At 39.6% G+C, this 26,187-nt stretch overlaps 3 protein-coding genes across 3 annotated transcripts; 2 read left to right on the forward strand and 1 right to left on the reverse strand.

The window, feature by feature from the left end:
- Window positions 1–5,068: 5,068 nt before the first annotated feature.
- LOC110893036 lies at window positions 5,069–8,634 on the reverse strand. Its single transcript, XM_022140158.1, has 2 exons — window positions 5,785–8,634; window positions 5,069–5,716 (listed from the first exon to the last, which is right to left on the reverse strand). The coding sequence occupies exons 1-2, from the start codon at window positions 8,632–8,634 to the stop codon at window positions 5,069–5,071; spliced, it is 3,498 nt and encodes a 1,165-aa protein (XP_021995850.1).
- A 2,509-nt stretch (window positions 8,635–11,143) lies between these two features.
- On the forward strand, window positions 11,144–15,209 carry LOC110895226 (AUGMIN subunit 2). Its single transcript, XM_022142506.2, has 6 exons — window positions 11,144–11,412; window positions 13,222–13,344; window positions 13,466–13,570; window positions 13,676–13,744; window positions 13,895–14,008; window positions 14,755–15,209. The coding sequence occupies exons 1-6, from the start codon at window positions 11,284–11,286 to the stop codon at window positions 15,052–15,054; spliced, it is 840 nt and encodes a 279-aa protein (XP_021998198.1). The 5' UTR covers window positions 11,144–11,283; the 3' UTR covers window positions 15,055–15,209.
- Window positions 15,210–22,891: 7,682 nt separating this feature from the next.
- On the forward strand, window positions 22,892–24,537 carry LOC110893037. Its single transcript, XM_022140159.1, has 4 exons — window positions 22,892–23,235; window positions 23,323–23,506; window positions 23,792–24,049; window positions 24,124–24,537. Exons 1-4 carry the CDS (start codon window positions 22,892–22,894, stop codon window positions 24,535–24,537), a joined length of 1,200 nt encoding a protein of 399 aa, XP_021995851.1.
- The last annotated feature ends 1,650 nt before the right edge of the window (window positions 24,538–26,187 follow it).

The raw sequence follows: 26,187 nt of genomic DNA on the forward strand, positions 1-26,187 counted from the left end.
AGCTTGGTGATCAATGGTCATATGTACCCAACATAGCTTTCTTTTTTTTTCGAATACACACTAAAAACAAACAGTTATTAAAAAATAACTATTGAGCTGTATGTAACAAAATGTTCTAATCCTTAAAATCGTATTTGTCGGCTGAAGACTCAAAAACCAGTTGGTCCGACCTGGTCAGAGTAGAGCTTCAGATGACCTAGCAAGAACCTGCAAGATCACAAGGAAGAAAGCACACCGTTAGCCTCGTCACAGGGAGGGGGGCTCTCTGTGACCAAGCTCGGGCGTGAGAATAAGTATTTGTGAGGAGAGAATAGGTCAGGGAAAGAGAGTGAGGAGAGATTAGAGAGAGAAAGTAGTGATTACCCTTTACTGGAAATCTTGGCGGGGTATTTATAGTTTTTGGGAGTGCTGACGTGGCGAGTTAGTTAGGGTCGGACCAGTCATTGTCATGGCAGTTAAAGCTGTGGGTCCCAGTTAGTTACGGCGTACCAATATGTTTAGTCGTTCTGTCTATGGCATTGGGTGCGTTCCGATCATTTAAGTAATGAGGTTTGGTCCTATGTTTGTTGGCCATTCGGTCCGACCAAGGACGTATCCTCATCAAGTCCCCCTAGTTCGTAGCGTTTCTTTGGTAAAAGCTTCGAAATTTTCGGCGAATTAATCTCCTGGTTCGTTGTTTGTTGATTTTCAAATTTAAAATTCTGGCGGTGACTTTTGTTATTTAACTGACGGTCCTTTTATCTTCCTCCTATCTGACGTGACGTTTGACTGATGTCAGTTATCATGACGTGACGTCTCCCTATTGGTGGCACTATGGCGGTGGGGAGAAAAGCCCTTTATATATAAAGGAAAATTTTCTTTTCTTTTTTCACTTTTACCCGTGTTGTCTTCTTCTTCTCCCCTTTTTTCCTCTTTCTTTTACAAACAGAGACTCCGATCAGGTTAGTACCTTCTTTTAAACATGGCGAACAAAAGTAACTTATCCGCTTGCTTCAGTATTTTGAATAGAAACGGTTTGCAGTGGTATGTAGATAAATATGCGATTCCTGCTTCCTTGCACCCTGTTCTCCCCGAAAAGAATACGCCGATTTATCCTTTTGTCCCGGGGAAGATAGGGGTTTATACTCGCCTATTCGACTACTGTAACTATCGTCTTCCTCTGACGAAGTTCTTGGTCGAAGTTCTTTTATTTCATGAGGTTCACCTTTCTCAAATGAACCCCTTTGGCCTTGCCAAGGTGTGTCCTTTTGAGTTAGCCTGTCGTGGCTTGGGCTCCGACCCGGATTTGGATGTGTTCCGGGCTTTTTACAAGTTGAATCGGTCTGGTAGTTGGTATACCTTCGAGGTCAGGAAGAAGAATGCTTGCTGCTATACTTGGATTACTACCAGTTTAAAAGATTGGAAGGACCGTTTCTTCTTGATTGACGATCGATGCGTTCCGACCGATATAACATGGAGATTAAAAAAGTCACGCCTTCCACCCCCTCTTCCTGAAGATTTTGCATTCAACAAAAATTTATATGCAGCTTTGATCAAGGAGGTCGAGCGCGTACAAAAGTATCCGGAACACATCCTTGTTATGGGGCGGATAAGCACGATTTGGGCCGAACCGGAGTGGTATCCAACCCTTAGATGGAATGGAGAGGGTTAGTTTTATTTTTAATTTGATATGATGTTTATCACACTGCTATTGATTATTTTTCTGTGTGTCGTATCCTTTATCATGCCGGACTATGGATATTATAGTTTGTTTTTGTGCAGCTATGGGTTTGAAAGAAGCTTTAAGGTTGAAGTCCTTCGACTCCACCGAACTTGATGTTCGATCTACCAGGACACCGAAAGGTAATCCTCCATATTTGAGTGTAGTGCAGGAGAATCTTTTTCAGATTAGAGAACCAACAGCCCCAATCGGTCAAGGGGGTTCGGCGGGTCAGGGTGGTTCAGGTTCGGTTCCTTCCATACGGTCGTTGAATGTAGTCCCTACTCAGGCGACCGCGGTGGTTGGTGATAAAGGGAAAAGATCTGAGTCGGTTAGTGCGAAGGGGTCCGGCTCCAAGTTTGTAATATACGGATCAGAGCATCTTTCACTTGAGGATGAAGGGGTGCACGCTGAGGAGGGAGGAGAAGGTGATGATGATGGTACCGAAGAGCAACCTCAAGTTAGTTTGAAAAGAAGACGAAATACTTCTTCTAAACCCGACCCGAACCCGAAGATACCGAAGAAGAAAAAGTTGGATTTTCATAAAATTACACTGGACGACGACGAGGTCGATCAGGTTACCGGATTTTCTACTGCCGGGGGTTTATTGGAGAATCTGGATGCTCATCTTCATAGCGGCAGGACTCTGAGGGATCGTCCGGTTAATCTTCCAACGAGCCCATTATCTTTTGGGGGACCTGCTACCAAAGTTATCGAAGATATCCATATGCCCGAGCCTCTATCTTTCAAGAAGATCGAACCTTCTCCTTCGGGTAAGCCAACAATAGGGGTCGCTTCTAATGTGTCAAGGCCGAGCCCCCAACCAATTGATGGTGGGGATAGTGCCTCTTCCTCCCCTTTATGGTATGAAACTGAGGTTGTTTTCTTATATTGGGAGCTAGGTTCGGGTGATGCACTGGACATGGATTCTGCTCGTGCTTTGGAAAAGTATATCCCTGAGTGGTCGTTGGCGAACAAAGATAGGATTGTGGATGCCTTGTCAGCAAAGATGGCATTATTTCATCTCGGGACTCCGGCCGAGCATGCACATTACCGGAAGATGAGCGGTCCAGAGGTCGGGAACGCCCTGATGCTTAATCAAGCTCAATCGAATTCTCTGGTGGTGGAAACTTACAAGCGTTGGGTAGAATCAGAGTCGAATTGTCGCAAGTTTGAGCGCGAGATTGCTAACCTGAAAAATGAAGACAATGTTCGATCTAAAGCCAAGCAGGAGCTTTCTTCTCTTCGGTCTCAAGTCGATCGTCTGAAGGAGCAGGTCTCGGAGGCAAAAGAGGATAACAAATCTTCGCAGGCTTCGGCTGCAGCTGCCTATTAAGCCCGGGACAAGGCTCTTCAAGACTTGGAAACTCTCAAGTTGAAATTTGGTGATCTGGAGAAAAAAATGTCTGATGTAGAAAAAAGAAGCAAAGCTGAGTTAAAGGAGATGCAAAAATCCTACGACCAACTCCTGGCCGATCATCATCGCCTAACTAACGGTATGTTCGTAATTTATTCTTTATTGTTTTCCCTTTCCACTTTTTAATCCTGCTTCTTTCTTTAGACAAAGAGGAGCTTGAAAGGGCTCGCGACAGGGTGATTGAATCGCACCGTGCAACGATCGATGAGGCAAAAGGCATGTTAACTCGTTGTGACGACGAGATGGTTGAGGTATACGCTCAGGTGTCGGAGCTCATGCTTACCAAGCAATGGTTTCTGACAGACGGGTTTGCTTGGGTGGTCAAACTGGTTCATCAAAGCCTTGAGCTGGAGAAGGTGGTTGCTGACTTAGTGAACTGTGTTAATGTGGTTGGAGTGAATGAGGGGATTAAGCAGGGATTCCAGGTGGCCAAGGGTTCGGCTCGCTCGTTCGAAGAAGTCCCTGGTTATGACGAAGGTGCCAAGGATGCACTAGATGCCGCGATAAAAGCCTTTGATGACTTCCATATCTCCGTTCTGGGAAAAGTTGCAGATTTAGTAGACAAGCCCTTGTCCGTTATCAAGCAAAGGAGTGAACTTCGTATTGTGAAAGAAGATTTTGAAGCTTAACTTGATGTTCACCTTTTGTAATCGTACAATATTTTGTTTTTGTTGTGGCATGTAACCAAACAACTTAATTTCCCGCTCACAGTTTTTATGAACATGTTTCCTTGGTTTTATATGAAGTAATATTCTTGGTAAAAATATTTATGCCTGGCTTTTCAGCTTTTTAGTTTGCGTCCAAACTTTTTGTTGTTCGGCCAGATTATAGTTCGGTCATCTAGGTGGCCGGATTATAGCAAGAAGTTTTTTGTAAGTTAACTTCTTTTGCCAAGTAGATTTTTTGTAGTTGGACCGTATTAGATATGGTCCTTCTACTTAATAGATTTTGTTGTCTTTGGAACTATTTAAGCCTTCTCGATCGGCGCGAGGCATGGGTCGAGGCCCGTTCGTGCACGTTTTTATATTGTTCGAACTTATACATATGGTATGCTTTATACTTGCAAAAAATGCAGATCGCTTTATTTATTGATTTATTTAATCATAGTTCCGGGGAAAACCCTCCCGGCTTACAAGGAAAACGGAAATGTGTTCGGGGCATTACCCTCCCGATTCATACATGGAAATTGGAAATACTAAAAAACGAAAAATCAGCGACCCTTTTTAGCCGTAGCAGGTTTGCCGTTTACATGAAGCACTTCTTTAAATGAACTCCGTTCCATATCCTGGGTACGGGAGTTATGTCAATTTTTTCCAACACGTAAGAGCCTTTATCGCTTACTTCTTTGACTCGGTACGACCCTTCCCACTTTGGAGTTAGCTTTCCAGGAGCTTCGACGCGACTTGCATCGTTGCTTCGGAGCACAAAATCTCCGACCTTAAACTTGTAAAGCTTGGCACGGGCATTGTAATACTTTTTGATATTCTTTTTGTATCGTGCCTCCTTAATCGCCGTAACGTTTCGACGTTCTTCCAGTAGATCGAGATTGGATCGGAGCTCCCGTTCATTTTCTTCCCAGTTTTTTCACCTTTGATTTGGGAGTCCGATTTCTGCAGGAATCACGGCCTCAGTGCCATATGTAAGACTAAACGGTGTTTCTCCGTTAATAGTCTTGTGCATCGTTCGGTGAGCCCACAACACGTTCGGCAATTCATCTGCCCATCCTTTGCCTTCATAACCAAGTCTTCTTTTTATTCCGTCTACGATCCGTCGGTTTATCTGCTTGACCTGCCCATTCCCCTAGGGGTGTGCAACCGAGGAGAAGACTTGGTTAATCTTCAAATCCTCGCACCAGCGTTTGAATGGATTTTCCCCAAATTGCTTTGCATTATCGCTCACAATGTAGAGGGGAAGACCGAAGCGGCACACGATCTGCTCCCAAAAGAATCTCGTTACATTGTAGCCAGAGATGATTGTAAATGGCCGGGCTTCCACCCATTTGGTGAAATATCCACCGCTACAAGCAGATATTGGGCGCTCCCGCTCGACCGCGGGAAGGGTCCGACTATGTCAACGCCCCACTTCTGGAAGGGCCATGCGGCGGTTACCGGGATCATCTCATTCTTCGCTCGGAGGCTTACTGGTGCGTGCTTTTGGCATTCGTCACATTGTTGGAGTTCTTTGACTGCACTCTCGTGTATTCCGGGCCAGTAATATCCTGCGTTTTTCACCTTTGTTACGATCATTTTTGGCCCGGCATGAATCCCGCAAATGCCGTAGTGTATTTCTCTGATGATATAGCTGGCCTGTTCCGGGACAAGGCATTTTAACAGAGGCCCAAGGAAAGTCTTTCGGTATAAACCTCCTTCCTGCATCTGATATTGAAGAGAGTTGATTTGGATCTTTCTCGCTTCTGCTTTATCAACTGGCAGAACATCGTGCACCAGGTAGTTGATTATGGGTGTCATCCATGTTTGTGATGGAGCTTCTACTTGCATAACGTGAGGAGTGGCAATTGAAGGCGCGGTTAACACCTCCACCCTTACCTCCTTGGCCAAATGACTAAACGTTACGGATGCCAACTTGCTCAACGCGTCGGCCTTTTTGTTTTTGTTGGGGGAATGTGCTCAACTTTGCACGAATCGAACAATGCCATGACTTGCTTTACCTGTTCGAGATACTCAATCAGGTTGGCTACCCTTGCTTCATACTCTTCGTTCACCTGATTCGCTACGAGAAAGGAATTTACATGGGCCACAACATTTCTTGCTCCGACTTTCGTTGCCAGACGTAATCCGGCTAACAGGGCCTCATATTCAGCTTCATTATTAGAACTTTTGAATTCTAATCGGAGCGCATACGTCATATCCGTGCCATCCGGATCGGTGAGTATCAGACCTGCTCCCGCCCCTTTGGCGCTCGAGGCGCCGTTTGTATACAAAGACCAGGGTTTGTCTGGAGCTTTCTCTGTTTCTTCCATTTCTTTATCCTCCGGCATCTCAACTAAAAAATCAGCTATCACCTGTCCTTCTAACGGACCTTTGGTTCTGAAGGTGATATTGAATGCACCCAGCTCGATCGCCCATTTTGCCATGCGACCCGAGACTTCGGGCCGTCGGAGGACATGCTGGATTCTTTGATCCGTTCGTACCTCGATTGGATGAGCTTGAAAGTATCGACGAAGTCTTCTTGAAGCATGGACTAATGCCAGAGCTAGCTTTTCCAAGTTTGAGTATCTCGTTTCATAATCTTTCAATGTTCGGCTCACGTAGTAGATGGGGATTTGTGCTCTGGCCCGGTGGGCGACTAGCACTGTGTTGATAGCGCCAAACGATGCGGCTAAGTAGACCGTTAGTACCTTGTCTTTTTCTGGTACGGTGAGGGTTGGCAAGGTGCCGAGATAAACTTTAAGCTCTTCAAAGGCTCGTGCGGCTTCTTCAGTCCATTTAAACTCAGATCTGAAACTTTTTCTGAGCACGTCCATGAATGGGAAAGATCTGTCTGCCGCTTTTGACAAGAATCGATGGAGGGCGGCCAATCGCCCATTTAAGGACTGGATCTCTTTGACTGGCGTTGGAGGCTTCATGGTAAGAACAGCATCGATCTTGCCTGGGTTGGCTCGCAAACCTTTTGACCCGACCATGACTCCCAGGAACTTTCCTTCTTCTACCCCGAAGGTACACTTTTTAGGGTTTAACTTCATGTTGATGCTTCGGAGTCGGGTAAATGTTTTGAGTATGTCTTTCAGCATGGCGGCTTCATTGTGACTATTGATTACGATATCATCAACATATACCTCTACATTTCGTTCGATCTGGTCTTTGAAGGCTTTGCTCATTAAACGCTGATACGTAGCACCGGCGTTTTTCAAACCGAAAGGCATCTTAGTGAAGCAGTAAACTCCTTCGTTGGTGACAAAGGCTGTCTTGTCCTCATCTTCCACTGCCATTTGTATCTGGTGGTATCCCTTATAAGCGTCTAGAAAACACTTCATCCTGAACGTGGTGACGGAGTGAATCTTCTCATCGATCTCCGGTAATGGAAAACAATCTTTCGGGCACGCGTCATTTAGATCGGTGAAGTCGATACACATTCTCCATGAGTTGTCCTTTTTTCGTACCATAAATGGGTTCGACACCCAGGTTTGGTACCAGACTTCTCGAATAATTCCGGCATCTAGGAGGCTCTTTACGTCTTTTGCAATTGCCTTGGCTCGATCCGGCGCCATATGCCTTTTTCTTTGCGCTATTGGCTTGATTGATTCTTTTACGTTCAGGTGGTGCTGTGCCATAGACCTGGGGACCCCTTGCATATCAGAGTGCTTCCATGCGAAAACATCAATCGAGTTACTCAATAACTCCCATAGGAGCTTCTTCGTTCGTTTTGGGAGCTGAGCACCTATAGCCACTTGCTGTTCGGGGAAGTCTGGATTAATCGCCCAGAGTTCTATAGGCACTTCAGACTTTTTGGAGCCCGTTTCTGCTGCGTGTCTTACCTCAGCTATGAATGAATTTGATTCTGAAATGATAGTGGCGACCCCAGATTCGGTAGGGAATTTTATGGCACCGTGTATCGTCGAGCTAATTGCTCCAAGAGCTCGTAACCCGGCTCTCCCGAGTATTATGTTATGCGACGAATGAGTACCAACAACCAGAAAGGTTAGTTGAACAGTTCTGCTTTTGTCATCATCCTTGAATGTGGTCGGGAGTGTAATTTGCCCTATCGGACGAACCACTTCTCCTGAAAGACTTATTAGAGGGGTGGATACTTCAGTCAACCTCTTCTTCGTTTGGGGGTTTAGCTGCTGGAAACATTGTAAGTACATTATCTCAAAGGCGCTTCCTCCATCTACGTAGATTCGCCGGACCAAGTGTCCCGCGACTACGGCCGATATCGTGATTGGTCCGTCTCGAGCATCTTCCGGATCAATCGGAGGAAAGTACGTTGGTTGGTGCATCCACGCTGCCATGTGTTGGTTCGACCGTTTTACCCCTCTTGGCTCGGTAGATCGAATCATATTGATTTCGGCCTCGGTGTTCGGATTATCAATCCCTGCTGCAGACTTCTTCCCATCTTTTACTTCTTTCACGAGATGAGAGAGTTTTCCGGATCGTACAACCTTCTCGATCTCTTGCTTCAAAGCCCAACACTCATCGGTTGTGTGCCCTTTGTCTCGGTGATATTCACAATACTTCTTAGAATGCTTATCGGAGGTAGGCCGCTGCTTCGACGGCGTAGGAAACCGGGTGGTTTCCGTACTAAGGATCTCGCTTGGTGACTTTGTTAGCTCGGAGAAGGTGTTAAAGCGTACGTTTCCAGTTCGGAAGCTGCTTCGATCTGATTTCTGGTACGAGCCACGACTTCTGTTCCAATTGTTGCTTCTATCTTTTGGTGGTGACGCGTTCCGTCTCCATGATGTGGTTCGAGCCTTGGCATTCCTTGCTGCTGTTTCGTTCGGTTGACCGCAGGCATTCTTTCCCCAGACAAAGGCTCGAGCTCGCTCCATAAGTATCTCCATGGTTTTTGGGAGATCTTCGTGGAGCTTTTCTACAAGCTGATTGTTCCGAACTCCGTGACAAAATCCAGAAACTCAGAGCTGGTCAACCGTTCCACTTATCTGCATGCTCTCTCGATTAAAATGATCGATAAAATCTTCTACGGATTCTCCGTCGCGGAATTTTATGTGGTGAACCTCGGTAATGTCTTTCTTGCAGCTTCGCTGCTGGTAGAAATTTTGCAAAAATATACGCCGGAAATCTTCAAAGTGATCAATCGATCCTTCTAGCAACCCGTCGAACCAAACCCTTGCCGACCGGTGAGAGTTTGGGCGAACATGTGACACCAAGCTGGCATAGGCCGCTGTTCGACCTTAGCCGCTCCGGCGAATGCGAACATATGGTCATCCGGGTCGGACGTACCATCGTAAAACTTCAACGTGGGGGGCATCTTCAGTTTGGCCGGGAGTGGGGCATTAACGATCCTCAACGTGAACTTCGATTGAGAAGTCATAGATGTAGGATGATACGGCATGATCAGCTCCTGATCCTGAGGGTTTAAATCCATAGTCCCCATAGATCCAGATGTGAAAGCTCTGACGGAGACGAGATTAGACCTTGGGTAAACGCTGCTGAACAAGTTCGTGTGGAGGCTCTACAACATTTCTTCTCGCTGCTGCTGCTGTTGTAGTTGCCGTAGTAGATCAGCATTCCGCAGAAGGAACGAAATTAGGCAACGACGTGGTGACTGGAGCGGTAACCGAGAGCGTGGTGACAGAGCTCGCGATCACCGAACTTGCAGCTGGAGGTGCTGTCGCTGATCCTGTCAAAACCGCTGCAGCGGCAACTGCTGCAGGGGCAGTTGTGGATGCAGCATTTCCTTCCCAGATGTCGTTATAAGACGGGAAAGTGTTTGTGGGAGCAGCTGTCGTGGATTCCATGGTTTGGAGTAAGCAGAATCAACAAAAATGAATTGAGTGAATTCGAGGGGATGGCGCCACTGAAGACTCAAAAACCAGTTGGTCCGACCTGGTCAGAGTAGAGCTTCAGATGACCTAGCAAGAACCTGCAAGATCACAAGGAAGAAAGCACACCGTTAGCCTCGTCAAAGGGAGGGGGGCCTCTCTGTGACCAAGCTCGGGCATGAGAATAAGTGTTTTTGAGGAGAGAATAGGTCAGGGAGAGAGAGAGGAGAGATTAGGGAGAGAAAGTAGTGATTACCCTTTGCTGGAAATCTTGGCGGGGTATTTATAGTTTTTGGGAGTGCTGACGTGGCGAGGTAGTTAGGGTCGGACCAGTCGTTGTCATGGCAGTTAAAGCTGTGGGTCCCAGTTAGTTACGGCGTACCAATATGTTTAGTCGTTCTGTCTATGGCATTGGGTTCGGTCCGATCATTTAAGTAATGTGGTTCGGTCCTATGTTTGTTGACCATTTGGTCCGACCAAGGACGTATCCTCATCATCGGCTCAATGTTATTGGTATGTTAGTATTCTGTTCCTGGTTTTAGTGTGATGTTGCAATTCTTGTATCCAATTTGGATGTAGCATTTGTACTCTTTATAATTTTAGGGTCTTGTTGCAGGTTTGTAGGTCGAATTTTAGGATTTTGTTGCAGATATGTTGTTAATTTTAAGGCCGGTGGTGGTGGTCTGTGTTGGTGGCGGTGGCTAGTTTTGTTCAAACTCGTTGTGGGTTTCCGATCTGCTTCACAAGAACAATAAATCCGATTCAGGTTCCGATCTACCATTATCATCCACCACCGTCTCACCATTGAGCATGTGATAGATAGAGAGAGAGAGAGAGAGAGAGAGAGAGAGAGGGAGAGAAGAGAGACAGACAGAGGTTAGATGGAGATTTGTAACCAAAAATTAAAGATTAAGCAGGTCTTAAACGATTTAACAAATGAACGAGATTATCAATCGCATGAAAAGAGACTGATATAAAGAAGTTTCTGATGTAAAATGGTGCTGAATCATATGATTTATCGCTAAACTGGGCACAACTGAAAGGATGGAGATTAATTAAAGTCTGCTTCGAACATTGTGGGACTAAATTTGGGCCATCTTTGATTGGTTTAAGATTGGGTAACAATTAGGTGAAAACTGGATACAGAGAGAGAGAGAGAGAGTAGAGTTTGAGTTTGTTTTTATTTAAACATTTTTTTATTTATATAATGACTATTTTGCCCATAAGAAAATGACAAAATAACAGGTGTTATAAGATAAATATGACTTGATTTCACTTTTGGAGCAAAATAACAATAAAACTGAAACCATATGGATCCAGATGCAAAAGATTTGAGTTTTGGACTAAAGTGATAAAAGTGATCAAACCTCAGGGACCAAAATGGCAGTTTACTCTTTTTTTGTTTTGTTTTTTTTTGTTTTTTTTTTTTTTTTGATTGTTGTACAAACTACAAACATAAGTGTGAGTCAATGGTAGTAAAAACATTGAAGGACTAGAAATGAAAATTGGCTGGTAGTCCAGGGAGTGTACCGCTAGTTTGATTACTTTATTTATACGTTGATATTCAATGATGCGATTGCGGTTAAACTTTGATATTGAATCCTCAACGAACGACCACTTGAAGTTCCTTTCCATTTTCAAAATTCAGATAGCCGATTAAGGTCACAGCGTCGAAGATCTGCAGAATTACAAGTTATTTTGGTGAAAATGACGTCGATTCAGGGAAGTGATAGTGGTTGGGTGGGGAAAAAGCCTCTGAGACGACTCGGTGGAATGTCAGATGCTCTGTCAATTGCCGCAGACCTAGGGTTTTCGGTTGCTCCTCCTCCTTCTCAGGTCAATTTTTAATCTATGTCATCTTATTAGCCATTATCATTTGTTGTGATTCCAGTAATTTCATGTTTAGTTTGTGGATTTTAGGGTTTAGTTTGGTTAGTTTGCTTGCTGCTTTTAGACAGATACTTAGGGTTTGTACATTTTAAGTTAGTATGTTGTGGAATGGCATTGGTAGTAGTGGTTTTGATTGTTAATGCTTAGTTGCAAAAGTCAGGTTTTATTTATATGAAGATTTTGACATATTTCAATGGTTTATGTTTTCAGTAATAGTATATGAAGAGTGTAAAGGAATTGTATAATACATTGTTGTATAGTGTGACCTCCTTTATATTTGATAATGTAGGAATGGTTAAAGATTGTCAGTTTATCAAAATGTTGCGATATATGGATTTGAGGTTGCAAGAGGATTTTTTCTCTTGTTAACAAAAGAAAGTAGTAGTTTGGTGTGATTGATAATGTATTGACAAAGGTTTAGGTTTGTACACATTGAAATAAAGAAATTAAGAGGGAGTGGTTGCACTTTAGGTTTGTATATTAATCAACTGTGTTCTTTAATCACAGTTGATTAATATTGACTTCTTAGGCTCTGAGTATTTACTTGTGGGCCTTTCATGTACATCTTGGCTCGGTCTTTGAAAAAACTAACCCCAAAGATGATATTATGATATCTACGTACTTCCCTATGAAATTTAGAGAAGTGAAAGTATGTTGGTGTTTAGAAATGAAAGAAGATGTTGGATTATGGTTGTTGAATGTAAATGACACATCGGAAGAATATATCATTATTGATAATCAGAGATTACGTTTTTAGATCACCTTTATAGAGAGGTAGAAGGAGTGGAATTCGAAAAAAGTTCCCAACACAAAGGAGAAAATAGCGAGATCTCTAAGCATAGTGCTTTGACTAACAAATGCTTGAAGAATAGGTCCACTATTTAAAAAATGCACATGTAGATCTTAAGAATAAGTTCAACACTCCTTGCTTTAGGACCTTGCAAACTCCAAGTTTCTTTGTGAATGTGTTAGCAAGCTGCTCTTTACTCTTCCAATAGACAAGAGATGTATCTCCATCGGTTTGCACTTCCCTTAAGAAGAAAAGCTTGATGTTGAAGTGCTTCGTTGTGCCATGAAAAACAAGATTGTGAGAAATTGCCTTTGCAGGTTAATTATCCCCTAAAAAACGGTTCATCTGGTTTGTTTTATACCCAAAATCTTCCATAGCCACAGTGCTTGATTCACGACTGCTGTCACGGCCAAAATCTCAGCTTCTGCAGTGGATTAAGCCACAATATCCCGCTTCTTTGAGCACCATGAAAAAAAACTGGAGCCAAGGAACCGCCAATCACTGTCGAAATTCCTAAACAACTTCATGTCTTGAGTCATTTGAAATTTGACTTCATAGTTGAAAACTTGAAAGCTTCTTTGATGTAGCGAACAATTCTTTTAGCTGCCTTTGGATGTATCTCACTGGAACAATACATGAACCTCAAAATGTATACCTTATAAAGAGAAAGAACAGTTGTCTCATTGCTCTTTTGACATACGTAAACTCGTAAAGTGTGGATTCTGAGAAACTTTTCTTAAAACCGAGACCAGGAAAATGAACATCTACCATACGTTGCCTTCACTTGCTATTACTAAAGCATTATGAATGGGAGCACTTTAACAATTATTTTTTAAGTGTGATACTAATGTTCCATAGATATAATCGGTAAGTTTCTGAAGATGTTAGAAAATATCTAGGAAACTTACAAGAGCCAGAAACTAAAGTTCATAACTTCATATTGTTCAATATGATTTCCTTTTCAGGAAGATTTGCACAACTTATCAGCTGGTGGTGAAAAGGGTGATGATTTGATACGAGTCTTGAGGGAACTTACCTCTGTACAAAGAAAAATTGCAGATTTGCAGGTTGAACTTCAAGGTCGCAAGGTGAAGTTCTCAATTCTCATATTATTGGTCATGTTATTGTGTTTCTAAAGTGAAGTCTCAATGCTTTTTGGGATACTGATTCTATCTCTGTTTCATATTATTTTTGGATTTTTTTTTTCAGGAAGATAAGAATGTTGCTCACTTGACACATGTGAGTGAAATGGAAAAGAAGATAGAAACTTTAGCGAGGATCACTACTATATTGAAAGACGTTATCCAGAATAAGGTAATACGATGGGACCCGTGAGTTTTCCTAAACGGGTTCTCACGGTTACAAAAAAAACAACCAATCCGCAGCGTGTCCTCATTTGTTCTTTTAATTAATTTGCAGGACCGAATTATAGCCCGTCTTCAACAGCCATATTCATTAGATTGTATACCGGTGGAAGCAGAATATCAGGTCAATCCAGTTTCTTATAATATTATATCGAGTATACATAATGATACGAATCAACTGAAATGTGTCTTTATTACATGCTCGACATCTTTTTGTTAAATTTATGCAACAATTATATTCAATATGCTAATTGTTTTCACCTGGGATTTACAGAAACAATTCTCGGAACTATTGATGAAGGCTGCCAGTGATTATGGTCTTCTAACATCATCGGTTGCAGATTTCCAGTGGACTCAAAACTTTAAAGAGCCACCTTCAGTATGGGGGGTATGTTTTATTTTTTATTTTACCAATAACAACTTACAAAATAATTGTTTCACTAAATTACAATTTTCGTCTCTCTAGCATGTCAAAAGTAACGGATTGCATCCCTAAAAGAGTTTAGAGTAAAATGCCATTTACGTCGTCTCTGAGGTTTTGCTAGTTTTGCGACTTTCGTCCAAAGGTTTGTTTTTCTGCATTTGGACCCAAAAGGTTTAAAATCTTGCCATTTTTATCCAGCTCGTTAACTCCATCCATTTTTCTTAGTTAAGTCGGAGGTAAAACCGTCTTTTTTGTTACTTAAAGGGCATTTCGGGGACCCTCATTTGGAGAGGTCTCGGGTTCGATCCCACTCGAGTACGACCAGAGGATATTTTCTGCCAGGGATCTTTGTCGGGTAGTGAACTGGGAGGGGAGATCCCCTCCGCGGTCGGGGTTACCGTGCAAATTAACCTTTTTTAAAGGGCATTTCGGTCCTTTTCTAAGGTATTCGGTCTTTTTACATAAAGTGAAAACAAAAAAGACGGATGAAAATGGCAAGATTTCAAACCCTTTGGATTCAAATGCGGAAAAACAAATATTTGGACGAAAGTCACAAAACTGGCCAAACCCTTCACGGACGAAAATGACATGTTACTCAAGAGTTAAACTTCAAGGATTGTCAAAGAGTTTAACTAATCAACCTACAAATTACTGTACTACCCTTCTAAATGAAGAAAAAACCTCGAGTTAAACTAGTTTGTATGATGCAGGAGATGCTTAGGCCAATCCCTGTGGCATTGGCATCATGCACGAGGTTTTTTGAAGCAATGACTGCCATGAGAGAATCTTTTGCAACGCTTCAAAAACTGCGGTTGGGACCCTCCGACTCTCAACTGAAAATGACAGGCGGTGGCTCTGATTGTGTGACTCCTCCTCCTTGGGGAAAAGAATCAAGTTTTGATGATTTGGCTCTTACGACGTCGACGGAGGACGGAAACAGTAGTGATAATTTAGATGGCACGAGTAACCGAAGATTATCATGGCCTTTGGGGAAGGCAAATGGTTTATAACTGTTTCCGGGTTTTATGTTGTGATAAGTTGATGTGGTTTTATTGTGTGTGTATTTTCCACTATGTTTGATAAGGCGTTTGAGATGTGTGAATGAAGCAAATGATGGGTCTTGAATTATATGTCAATGAAAAGTTCCTTTGAGGCTATTATGCAATCAATGTTCCCTATATAAGAAGTTTGAAAAAAATGCGTCAAAAGCATATGATATGATAGTCGTTCATTTATTTAATTAAGTAGTGGGGTTTCCTACGCTACGCGGCAGGAACTTGATCAGTATAAGTTCGGATTAGTATGACATTGACATTCGATATAGCAACCAAAAGAGGGGGGGGGGGGGGGGGGTTCTTGCTATGTCCAAAAGGATATTGGTATATGCTAGTGATGTTGGGTCGAAATCGCTTCAGTTTGTTTCATCAATGATACATGTACGGTATTTGACACTTGTGTTGTTTAAGATATTAGGGTAAATTACACTTTTCGTCCTTTATGTTTGTATCGGATTGCAATGGATAACCTTTAACTTCAATAATTACAGTCACAATCCTTTATTTGTAAAACCTATTACACTTTAGGTCCTTTAAAACTAACCTAGTTTATTTTAAACGTTAAATATGGTCACATGCATCCCATATGAGGGTAATAAAGTCTTTTACCTTCATTTTTCCTTCACTTACATCTTCACCTAAACTTCATCCCACTGAACTTCATCTTCTTCATCTCAACTAATCAACATGCTACAAACCTTTCACACCACCAAATCTCTCCCAACCCACCACCACCACATCAACCGTCACACCAGATCTTGTTGATCCAACCGTCACACCAGATCTGTTCATAACACCACCGCCTCGTTCATCATCGAACCATGTGACAGATGGGGTTTAGAGATTTGGGGGTTTGCTTTAAAATCGTAGGTACAGTGACCGGTGGTGTTTTTAGTTAAAAAAAGATATGCTAATTTGGTCTGATGGGTTTGTGCTTTTCACTATTTTGTTGCTATAAGTTAGTTTTATATTATTGAGGCCGGTTATCATACAAATACTCTAATCGTACATTATATACGCTACAACAACAACCGTACGATCATCTCATTAAAAGCGCGTGTTTAAACAATTAAATTAATCAAATTAAAATTAATAAAAGAAACCGCCAAGGTTAGAATCATCCATAGCGAGAACAAAACCCCTGATTATCAGCACACAATAACTCAAAATCAAACCGTAAACCCAAAATCAAAACATTGCATTCTCCTTCTCCAAAACATTACCTGCTACTCTCCATTTGTGACAACCCTCACTAAATCATGTATCCGTACGGTTTAATTAATAATTAATTACTGCTTAATTACTGTGCTTGCTTGAAATTACTGATGAACTGCTACTTGACTTCTGATACTTGTACATATCTGCATCATACTTTAATTACCGTCACTACATTATTTACATGCTGAACCCTAGTGACAAACATGATGCACAAAAGCACAGTAGCACTATGAACGGATAACCTATTGAACATGCTGATAAAGCCAGCATAAGGCAGATATTGCCTCTAAGGCCTGTATGAGCCAGAAATATTTCACTACACCCATAGTGAGTGTAGGGATACCAGGGTTGTAGAACTGCGTCTCTAGGGATAAGTTACAATGACAGGATGTGCCTAGGACATACACTAAGCACAAAACTCAGCACTTTGATAAACAATTCAGCTTTTAGCTCACTAATAAAGTGCCAAAACATGAGAAAAATATTACTAGACACCTTCCAAAGTGTCGGGAATAAGTTGTGTCACTAAGAATGGTATTAACGACACTTAAAAGCTTTGTTAAGTGCTTAAACGGATTACTATCCAACCGAACAACCGGACTTTACCCGAAACATGAAAATATTGCCATAAACATTATTTGTCTTTTTCTGAGCCAGTCAGGGTCCCTGAATACCCTAACACCCGCCATAAAACACAACACACAACCAACCGGGTTAATATTTAACTAACTTACTTAACCTAAACTAATCTAACTAATAGTTGAAAATGAACTAGCTAACCCCCCCCCCCCTGGGCCGATTTCGGTCACATTGTGACCTTAACTTGTACCATTTTGAATATTATAATCTCTTATGTTCCATATCAAGAAGACAATAGAACCATTGGACATTAATCTCATGTTTATCTATAAGTACCTTGGTTTGCACTTAGAATCATTCACCATCCAACATCACACAAAAACTCTCTCTCTTGCCCTCTCTAAAGCTTCGGCCGAGATCCCCTACATACATTCCACCATTTTTCGAGTTTGATCATCCATTTCCAAGTCCACACAAGTGTCAAGGATCCCGCGTAAGGAGTCTTGGTGCACTCGGAGCTCGGAGGACCTCATTCTCTTGCTTTTATCCACCCTATTTGCGCTTAGATTCTTCCCTAGCCTCGAGCTAGTGGTATGTTACTTAAAAAACCTTCTCGAACTATTTTGAAGTGGTTAATATGATGTGTAACGGTTAAAACTCGAAATCTTACAAGTTGATGTTTTAAAGTCTACTAAAAACACAAATAAAGATGGTTAAAAGCTTATAAGTTGTGTAAATGTTGTAGTAATTAAATTGTGTGGTTATTAGGAACGATCTATGTTGTGGTAGCTCGGATCATCATTTAACCCGGGTTAGTCATGATCATGGATCATGACATAAGGTTGTTTTGAATGAAGCAAGGGTTAAAGGGTGAAACTCTACCACACACGAATCATGAACTTGTGTAAAAGCGTTTTTACTTGTAAAATAGTGTTTAAAACTAGTAGATCTACGTATCTACAAGTGGTATTTTCAAAGGACCGAGTGTCAAGAAAATCATGTTTTCTAAAGACGGATCTTATGATAACTAGAATGATTTTTAGAACACACAAGTGTGTAAACACTTGTGTAATGCAAAGCTTCGACAAAATAACTATTTTTGTAAAATTTACAAGAAGATGTAAAGACGGACTTTCTATAAAAACGGGGTTTTTACGAAACCGGACTAATTTATATTAAGATCCGCTAAAAGTAATGAGATTTACTTCATATTTTTGAGTAAATCACAAGTTCATGAAATCTTTGCGATTTACATATTATTTAACTAGTTGATGCGTTGAATATTGTTTGGATTGAATAAGAAATTGGTTGAATTGATTTGTAAAAGAAAATGATACGCTTGAAAGCGTGGCCACCTCCAGTTACAGAGGAAACTCTGGCGAAATTTTTCCAAAAACCTAACACTTAGAATTATTTTCACTATAAGTGTTAGACACACTTTTTGACCTGTTTTCAAAATATATAAATTTCGCCACGACTTTATTTACAAAATATCGGAGGTGGGATTTCACAAAATAAAACTTAGTAAATATATATTTAATATATATATTTTTCATAAATCACTTGATGCGTGTTTATGATTATTTTGTGAAGATACATGAATATTATTTTTAGAGTAAAAATAATATTATCGAATGTTAACGAATCCAAAATCATACGAACGCTTTCACGATAAATTTATAAGTTACACCGGTAGTTACTATTACCACTCGATCGTTAAAACTAACTTACGCATTTACGGAAATATTCATGCACGCGTATATTTGACAAAGTATTATTTTGGGAAAATTTTGTAAAGTAAAAATATAATATTTTTGAGAAAAATACTTATATTTTGGGATTGGAAATAAATATGTATTAAGTGAGACTTAATAATATATTTCGAACGCACATGTATTAAATCCCCCATCCTTGGGAAGGAAAATAATTACCAAGTATGCGCAGAACGTAAACACGAAATAGTTGTCTAACTATTTCTCAAAAACTTAAACCTTAAAGCTAAGGCACGGTCGTCCGTCTAATAAAGTTAGTACATGTAAGTCGTTGCACAACTGCTTGACTTGGAGTATACTTGGTAGAGACGCACCGCTGTGAGTTCATGTCCCCCTTTTCTCTTAACTGTTTTCAGTTTTCTAAACTGCGGGGGTGAAATACATGTTACTTTGATTATGAATACTTTATACATGGTATGTTTAGCGTAAGGAGGGTTACTATTTAGATCATGTGAATGGGTAGGCGGAAACTTGAGGTCATTAATCCTCAGGGTAGGACCGAGGGCAGGAGCAATAGATCTATTTGGGTGTAGCGAGCCCAGTCCCAGGCCCAGCATAACGGACCTCGGGATGACTTTGTACCCGACGCATAAATCTGCTAGGTTTGAGCCTTCCTACTTGCATTTCACACATATCATTGGCCTTGCAAACCATTGGTGATCTCTTTTTCCTTATTTGCTACATACCAGGATTTCGATAAATACAAAGGTTTATTTACTCACTTACACATGAACTCGCTCAACATTATTGTTGATTTTTCAACTTACATGTATTTCAGGGAATTAAAGGATCTGGCACGGTATGGCACGTTTTCCCGCTGCACTATTTCCGAGGTCATCCGGGTTTAGGGAATGTGACTCTTTCCTGGACAAGTCACAGTCCTTAAACCGTGTTTGTGTTATGTTTAAGTTTGTAATGTTTGTTGAACAAGGTTATGGTCGTTAGGGTGTGTTCCCGTTAAAACAATGTTATTGTATTTTGGTTTTAAACTAAATTGAATGGATGATCTTGCATGATTTTATTTCATATAGCTTTGTTATGATTAAGCTATGGTATTAAGAAGTCACACCAAATTAACCACGCTTCCGCAAAGCCAGGGTGTGACACCATTGCGATTTCAACTACGATTCCATGAATATTGAGAAAAGAAGCAAAGCAAACAACGACAGACCACAAGCGAAGAAGATGAATCCAGGTATCTATTTACATTTGCGATTTAAAGTGTAATATACAGGGGCTTTAAAATCAAATGCGATTTTGTTTGTTTATTAACGTTTTAACTGAAACATATAGTTTTATAACATTACATATTGATAACAACTTCAATTTTGCTAGGGTTTATTACTGGTATATTTATTTATTAGGTTTTGCATTTTTTATGCAGTTGTCTTAATGATACTGATGGATGTGCGATATCATATAGGGTTTTGTGGTGGTTTTTATGACATTTGCAATTTCATATGATAAAAAGCTAGTATGTCGAAGGTTTTTTGTTTTAGGTTAAGTTAAACTTGCGAATTGATATAAATGCAAATGCGATTTTATATCATAAGTTAGTTGTATTGTTTATGATTTATAATGATTGATAGTTTAGGTAATGCTTATGTAACAAATGCGAAATCATAGCTCATAAATGCGAATTGATAAAATAACACATGCGAATTGATATCTAACACATGCGAATTGATAACTTGTTGTGCATGATTAACTGATAAATGCGATTTTGTAAGTGTTTTTAACTATAGCATGCGATTTTGTAGAAATAGAATCTGATGATGACTTTAAAGGACCAATATCAACTCTGATAAAAATTAAAAAGAATAGAAAGAGATTGGTGATTCAAGAAAGTTCAGAAGATGATGACTTTGTTAAGCCACCCCCAAAAAAGAAAAAACATGAGAAGAAAGAAGATAAGAGGAAATCAAAGATACTCACAAAAAAAACATTCAAAAAAAGGGCAACAACCTAAAACAGAACATAGAGAGTTTTCCAAATACAGCAATGAAGCAATACTGCTGAGATGCCAACCTAACTCATATATGGATACTGTTAGAAGATTTTCAAAAAAACAGATTGATGATGTTAGGGATATGGGGTTTGGAGCTATTCTTGATATCAACATCAACCATATTTCGACAAGATTGGCATATTGGCTAGTGAGAAACTTTGATGAGAAGTTCGATGAGCTAAACGTAGGAAAACACCAAATAAAAATAACATCGGACACAGTTTATGAGGTATTTGGAATACCAAAAGGTCCAAAGAAGGTTGAAATAATAGCCGATAAGAGAAAAGTCAAAAAGCAAGATAAAATTGAAAAAAGTCAAGAACCGGGAAATGCGGTCCGGGATACATTCATCCGCCAATGGGGACAAAACGCGAGAATTACCCATGGCTTAATAGCAAATACAATGGAAAATCAAAGAGACGGAGGGAGTCTGTTTAAATTAAATTTCCTTGTATACTGGATGACGTTCTTTGCAGAAATTACAAAGGCAACACTTGCAAATGATAGATGTTTGCTCGGTGTAGAAGATGTTGAGGAAATAAAAAATCTAGATTGGTGCTCATATCTACTCGAAACCTTGCGCCGGACACGAGCGGGCTGGAAGAACTATAAGATACAGTTCGTAGGACCTGTTGCCTTTCTTACGGTATACATTACTACATTTAATAACATATTTAAAATACTAGTTTGTTCTTTTATATAATTAAATGATCTTGCGATTTATACAGCTTCTATACACACATGAATACAACAAAAAGCTTAACCTGTTTGAGAAAGCCGTGGAGATGCCGGTTATTCGTTATATAACATCTTCAGAGATTGATAAAGTCGAAGATCATATTTCGGATAACGGTCCTCTATGGATATCAAGTGAGAGTGAAGAAGAAGAAGAAAGTGAAGAAGAAAATGAAGAAGAAAATGAAGAAAAGAATGAAGAAGAAGAGGGTCCTCCGGAGGATGATTATACACTACGACCACCGGTTGACACGACGATAAGCTAAAAAAGAAGGACTGCGCGCGCAGTACAAAACGAAGAAACCGGGGTAGAGCCAAAAGATAACGAGAACATTGATGATTTCATGGATTTCAGTTTTGAAATCAATGAAATGTCTCAGATGAACATTGACTTCGAAGTTGGAACGCAGACGTAGAAAAAGATGGATTATTGCAACACTCCTGCTCAACTTTCACCGTCGGTATTCTATGACACAGCCCACGAACAACAACTAGAGGCTTCGAGAGCAAACAAAAAGGTAAGTGTAAAAAAATATTAATTTAACTTATTTAACTTAATCAATTATATTTAACTTCTATATTGATATTACAGAATCTGTTGAAAAAGATGAAAGCAAATGTCAAAAAATACCTTAAAATGGTTCGAGATGTTCAAGAGATGAACAACTTATTGTCAGAGGCAAAAACTAAGTGTTTTTGGGATCCGAAGGTTATGAAGGCTTGTAAAGAGTGGGATCAGACGCTTCAGAATAATCCCATTTGTCTGCCACCTGATCCAGTTCAAGAGCATGAACCTGCAGCCTCTCCTGTTCATCAAGAACCTGAAAACCCAGCTTCTGAGGTTCATCATGAAGTTACTACAAACGAAGAAGGTAGAGAGGATGAAGAAGCACAAAAAGTAATATCCAATGTTTTGGTACAATTGGCATCAAAAGGTAACACATGCGAACTCAATATTAACACATGCGATATAATATAAAAATTCACTAAAAATTATGCATTTGCGAAACCTATGAAAAACACATGCGAACTCAATAAGAACACATGCGATATAATATAAAAATTCACTAAAAATTATGCATTTGCGAAACCTATGAAAAACACATGCGATACTATCAAAAACACTTCAGATTTGATTTCGCACACGATGTCAATAAAATAATTTGAATCTATAGGTACACTGCAACCAGATGATGGAGGAGTCACAGATACCCTTATTGCAAACATTCAAACAGTGGAACCGGGTGTATATGCTTACCAAACAACTGCCAATGGTAATAAAACCCCTTTACTTTATGAGAAAAATTAAACATCATAAATTATTGTATATCTTAAATTACTCTGGCATGCAGAAACTGGTGAAAATGAAACTGTTGTCGAAGAGACAGTGAACTTGGCAGAATCTACACAAAAAGTCCAGGAAGGAGTGCCAGAAAAAGACCCTCAACAACTCGATACGGATGTTGAAGTTGAAAAGGAAATGGAACCTGAATGCCCTCAGGTAACTGCTGAAGAATTGCATTCAGTTGAGTTGGTTTTGAGCATAGGACCAACATTGGAAGAAGATAAAGGAAAAAAACAAACTAAGGGGAGAAAAACCACAAAGCCAAAGCAAGTTCCAAAACAAGTTATACCAAAAGGGTTAAACGAACTGCTTTATAAGACAATAGAACAAGCAAAAATAAGAGGTGAAAAAAGATGTGCAGATCTTGGAGACAAATTTTGTTCACCTTACTGCAATAGAGTGGTGAACATGCATGAAGCACTCTTGACCCAAGAATTGAGTGTGATCCGCTTCACATTTGCTACCTTTGCAGACTTGCAGTAAGTAGAAAAACATATATCAACAAACAAACATCTAATAAAAATATACACAAAACAAAAACTAATTATTTATTTTATGACTGGCAGAGAAGATTTTTACCGATCAAAAACTGAGGTTGCAACATTCAAAGCTGTGTTTGAAAGCTTCTTCAGGGAACAATACGTAGCATCGAACGGAATAGATGCATTTGTAGATATTCTAAACCTTGAAGAGAAGAAAAGGGATAGAAAATCATCACCACACAGATTCTTCTTGTATTCCACAATGATGGTATGTTTTCATATACATTTTGTCATTTGAAATTTTAAAAAGTAAATGCATATTAAATGATTTCGCAAACTAGTTATATCTAAATCGCATGTATTATGGCAGAATTTTTGCTTTTGAAACATTTTCATACTGTTGTAATTTCGCATGTGTTGTATATACTATTCGCATGTGAAAAAATCAAATGTTTGCCTTTCTCCTACTGTTGTAATTTCGCATTTGGTACATACACTATTCGCATTTGGTACATTGTTTGCATGGATTTGACTCTGGTTACATAACATACAGCCGAGTATCTGTTACGATGAGGAGAAATACACAGACAACCAACGACTCAAAATATTTGCCTCGAATTTTGAAGACATGTTAAATAGATATGAAGTAAAAAAACTTGAATCGGTTGACCTGGTGTTTATTCCGGTACTTCAAGGTGACCACTTCTATGTCTTGTGCTTCAACTTAAAAACCGGCAAAATTGACCTGATTGACAATTCAGCTGCAAAACAAGAGTTTAAGGAAAGATACAAGGGGCTTCCAGACACACTGGTAATACAAAACCCTATACTTTTACATGTTATATTTTATGTAAAAGCTACTAACACAATGTTACAATGTTACAGAGAAGGGTATTGGTTTTATACCTACAAAATGCTTTAAAACCAACACCGGCTATAGAAGAACTTGCAACCTCAGTGATAGAAAGAAAAGAAATGGATTGGAGGACGAAGAATAACGGCGTAGACTGTGGAGTGTTTACAATGCGTCACATGGAAACGTACAAAGGAGACCAAAAACCATGGGTGACAGGATTTGTGAATGAAGATGAAGTAAACAACAGACAGAAAGCACAACTTCATCTCCTAAGGACAAGATATCTCAGCAAAATCATTCTATCAGAACACAACATGCATCGTCAAAAAATAATTAAAATGGCCAATGCTTTCGACAAAAGGCCAGACAAAGAGAGGTATATGAAAGATCTGGATAAGATAATCCCAGAAAGGATGAAAATATATTTTGACAGGGAAAGCTAAACTTCATTTGATGATGTATTTATGTTACATATTTCAATTGTTTCAACTGTTTCAACTGCTTTAGTTCTCTTATTAATTTCGCATATATTGGTGTTTCTTAATTGGCAATTGTGTTTTTATTTCGCATGTGTTTTGTTTGAAAATCGCATGTTTCACATTGAATTCTTAAAATTTGCGAAATACAAGTCCATTACATGACAAAACATGCTAATTTATTGGAACATACACCAAAAAAAAAACAGTTCATTCAAAAGATGAAAGAAACTCTATTTTCATCTTCATTGAGCACCTTAATACAGTTATTGCACCGGCCAACTCTTTCAACTGTTTCTCATCCCTCTCACCCAAATCCGCCATAAACATAACTGCAATTTCTTTAAGACTACTCACTTGCATCTGGGATAACAAGTTCAGAATTTCTTGTCTTCTCTTCATGTTTCCTGTTACACGAGAAATGTTGGCCTCCAACATCTCTTGACAAGTTTGATCCTCTTGAATCTGTTGCTGAATCCTTTTCCTCAAAACCTGCTTGATACTTGGTTCAGAAGAAGAAGAAGGAGAGGATGTTGGTAGATCTGCCATTTTTTAATTGGATGTTTGCAATAGTAATGAAAACATAGAGTATATAATAAAAAAAATTATTGATATGAATTATTGAAATCAATTATTGAACTGAATTATTTGATTTCAATAATTGAAACACACTGTGCAAAAATAAAAATAATTACTCATAAAGATTGCGAAATCAAAAGCTACAATTGATAAAAATCTTTAAGGTTTGCGAAATCTCGAATTAAACTTGCGAAATTATATATCAAACTTCATTGTGTGCGAAATGACTATATTTAAACATGCGAATTTATGCAACAGATCCATTCCTTTACTAGTTGGATTATTTTAACACATCACATGCGATATATAAAAAGACACATGCGATATAGTAACACAACAATTAATTCCAATAAACACTTATCTTCTACCCATGATTATAAATCTAATAATAAAAAAAAACTTCAAATAAAAAAAAAACCCAAAACTCACATAAATGACGAATCAAGCATTTTCTGAAATGGCCGTTCTGTGTGGAATCAATCAAAAACCCTACAATCGAATCGAAAACGAAGAATGCTTAAATGGAACGGTTAGGAAACGAACTCCATAATTGACGGGATTCAATGATTAGCAATCGTAAATGTCTGATATACCCTTATTTGTTAAAATTGAATCAGGACACGTGTATGGCTGTTGTTGTAGCGTACATAATGTACTATAGTGAGATTTGTACCATACTCTTTACCTATATTATTATTATTACTTAAAAAAGAACACAGCCCTTTTGTTCCTCACTATTTAGTACCTGTTTTCTTTCCTTGTGATGGTACCAATTTAATGCCATGAGGTGTTTAGTGATGTTAATTTGTGTGTTAATAACTGCAACATTGCTGTCAAATGTGCCACTTTGAGCTTGAAATCTTCGAGTGCGGAGGTCTCAGTCATTGCCATGAGGGCTGCTGTGGATGATATCAACTCTGATCCCAATAATTTGCAGGAAAAAAGATTGAATCTTTCAGTTCATGATGCAAATTTCAGTGGCTTCCTCAGTCTTATTTCAGTTCATGATGCAAATCTCATAAACTGGGTAAAACTATT

Source organism: Helianthus annuus, chromosome 12, assembly GCF_002127325.2.
Source record: "Helianthus annuus cultivar XRQ/B chromosome 12, HanXRQr2.0-SUNRISE, whole genome shotgun sequence".
In the NCBI taxonomy this organism is placed as follows: Eukaryota; Viridiplantae; Streptophyta; class Magnoliopsida; order Asterales; family Asteraceae; genus Helianthus; species Helianthus annuus.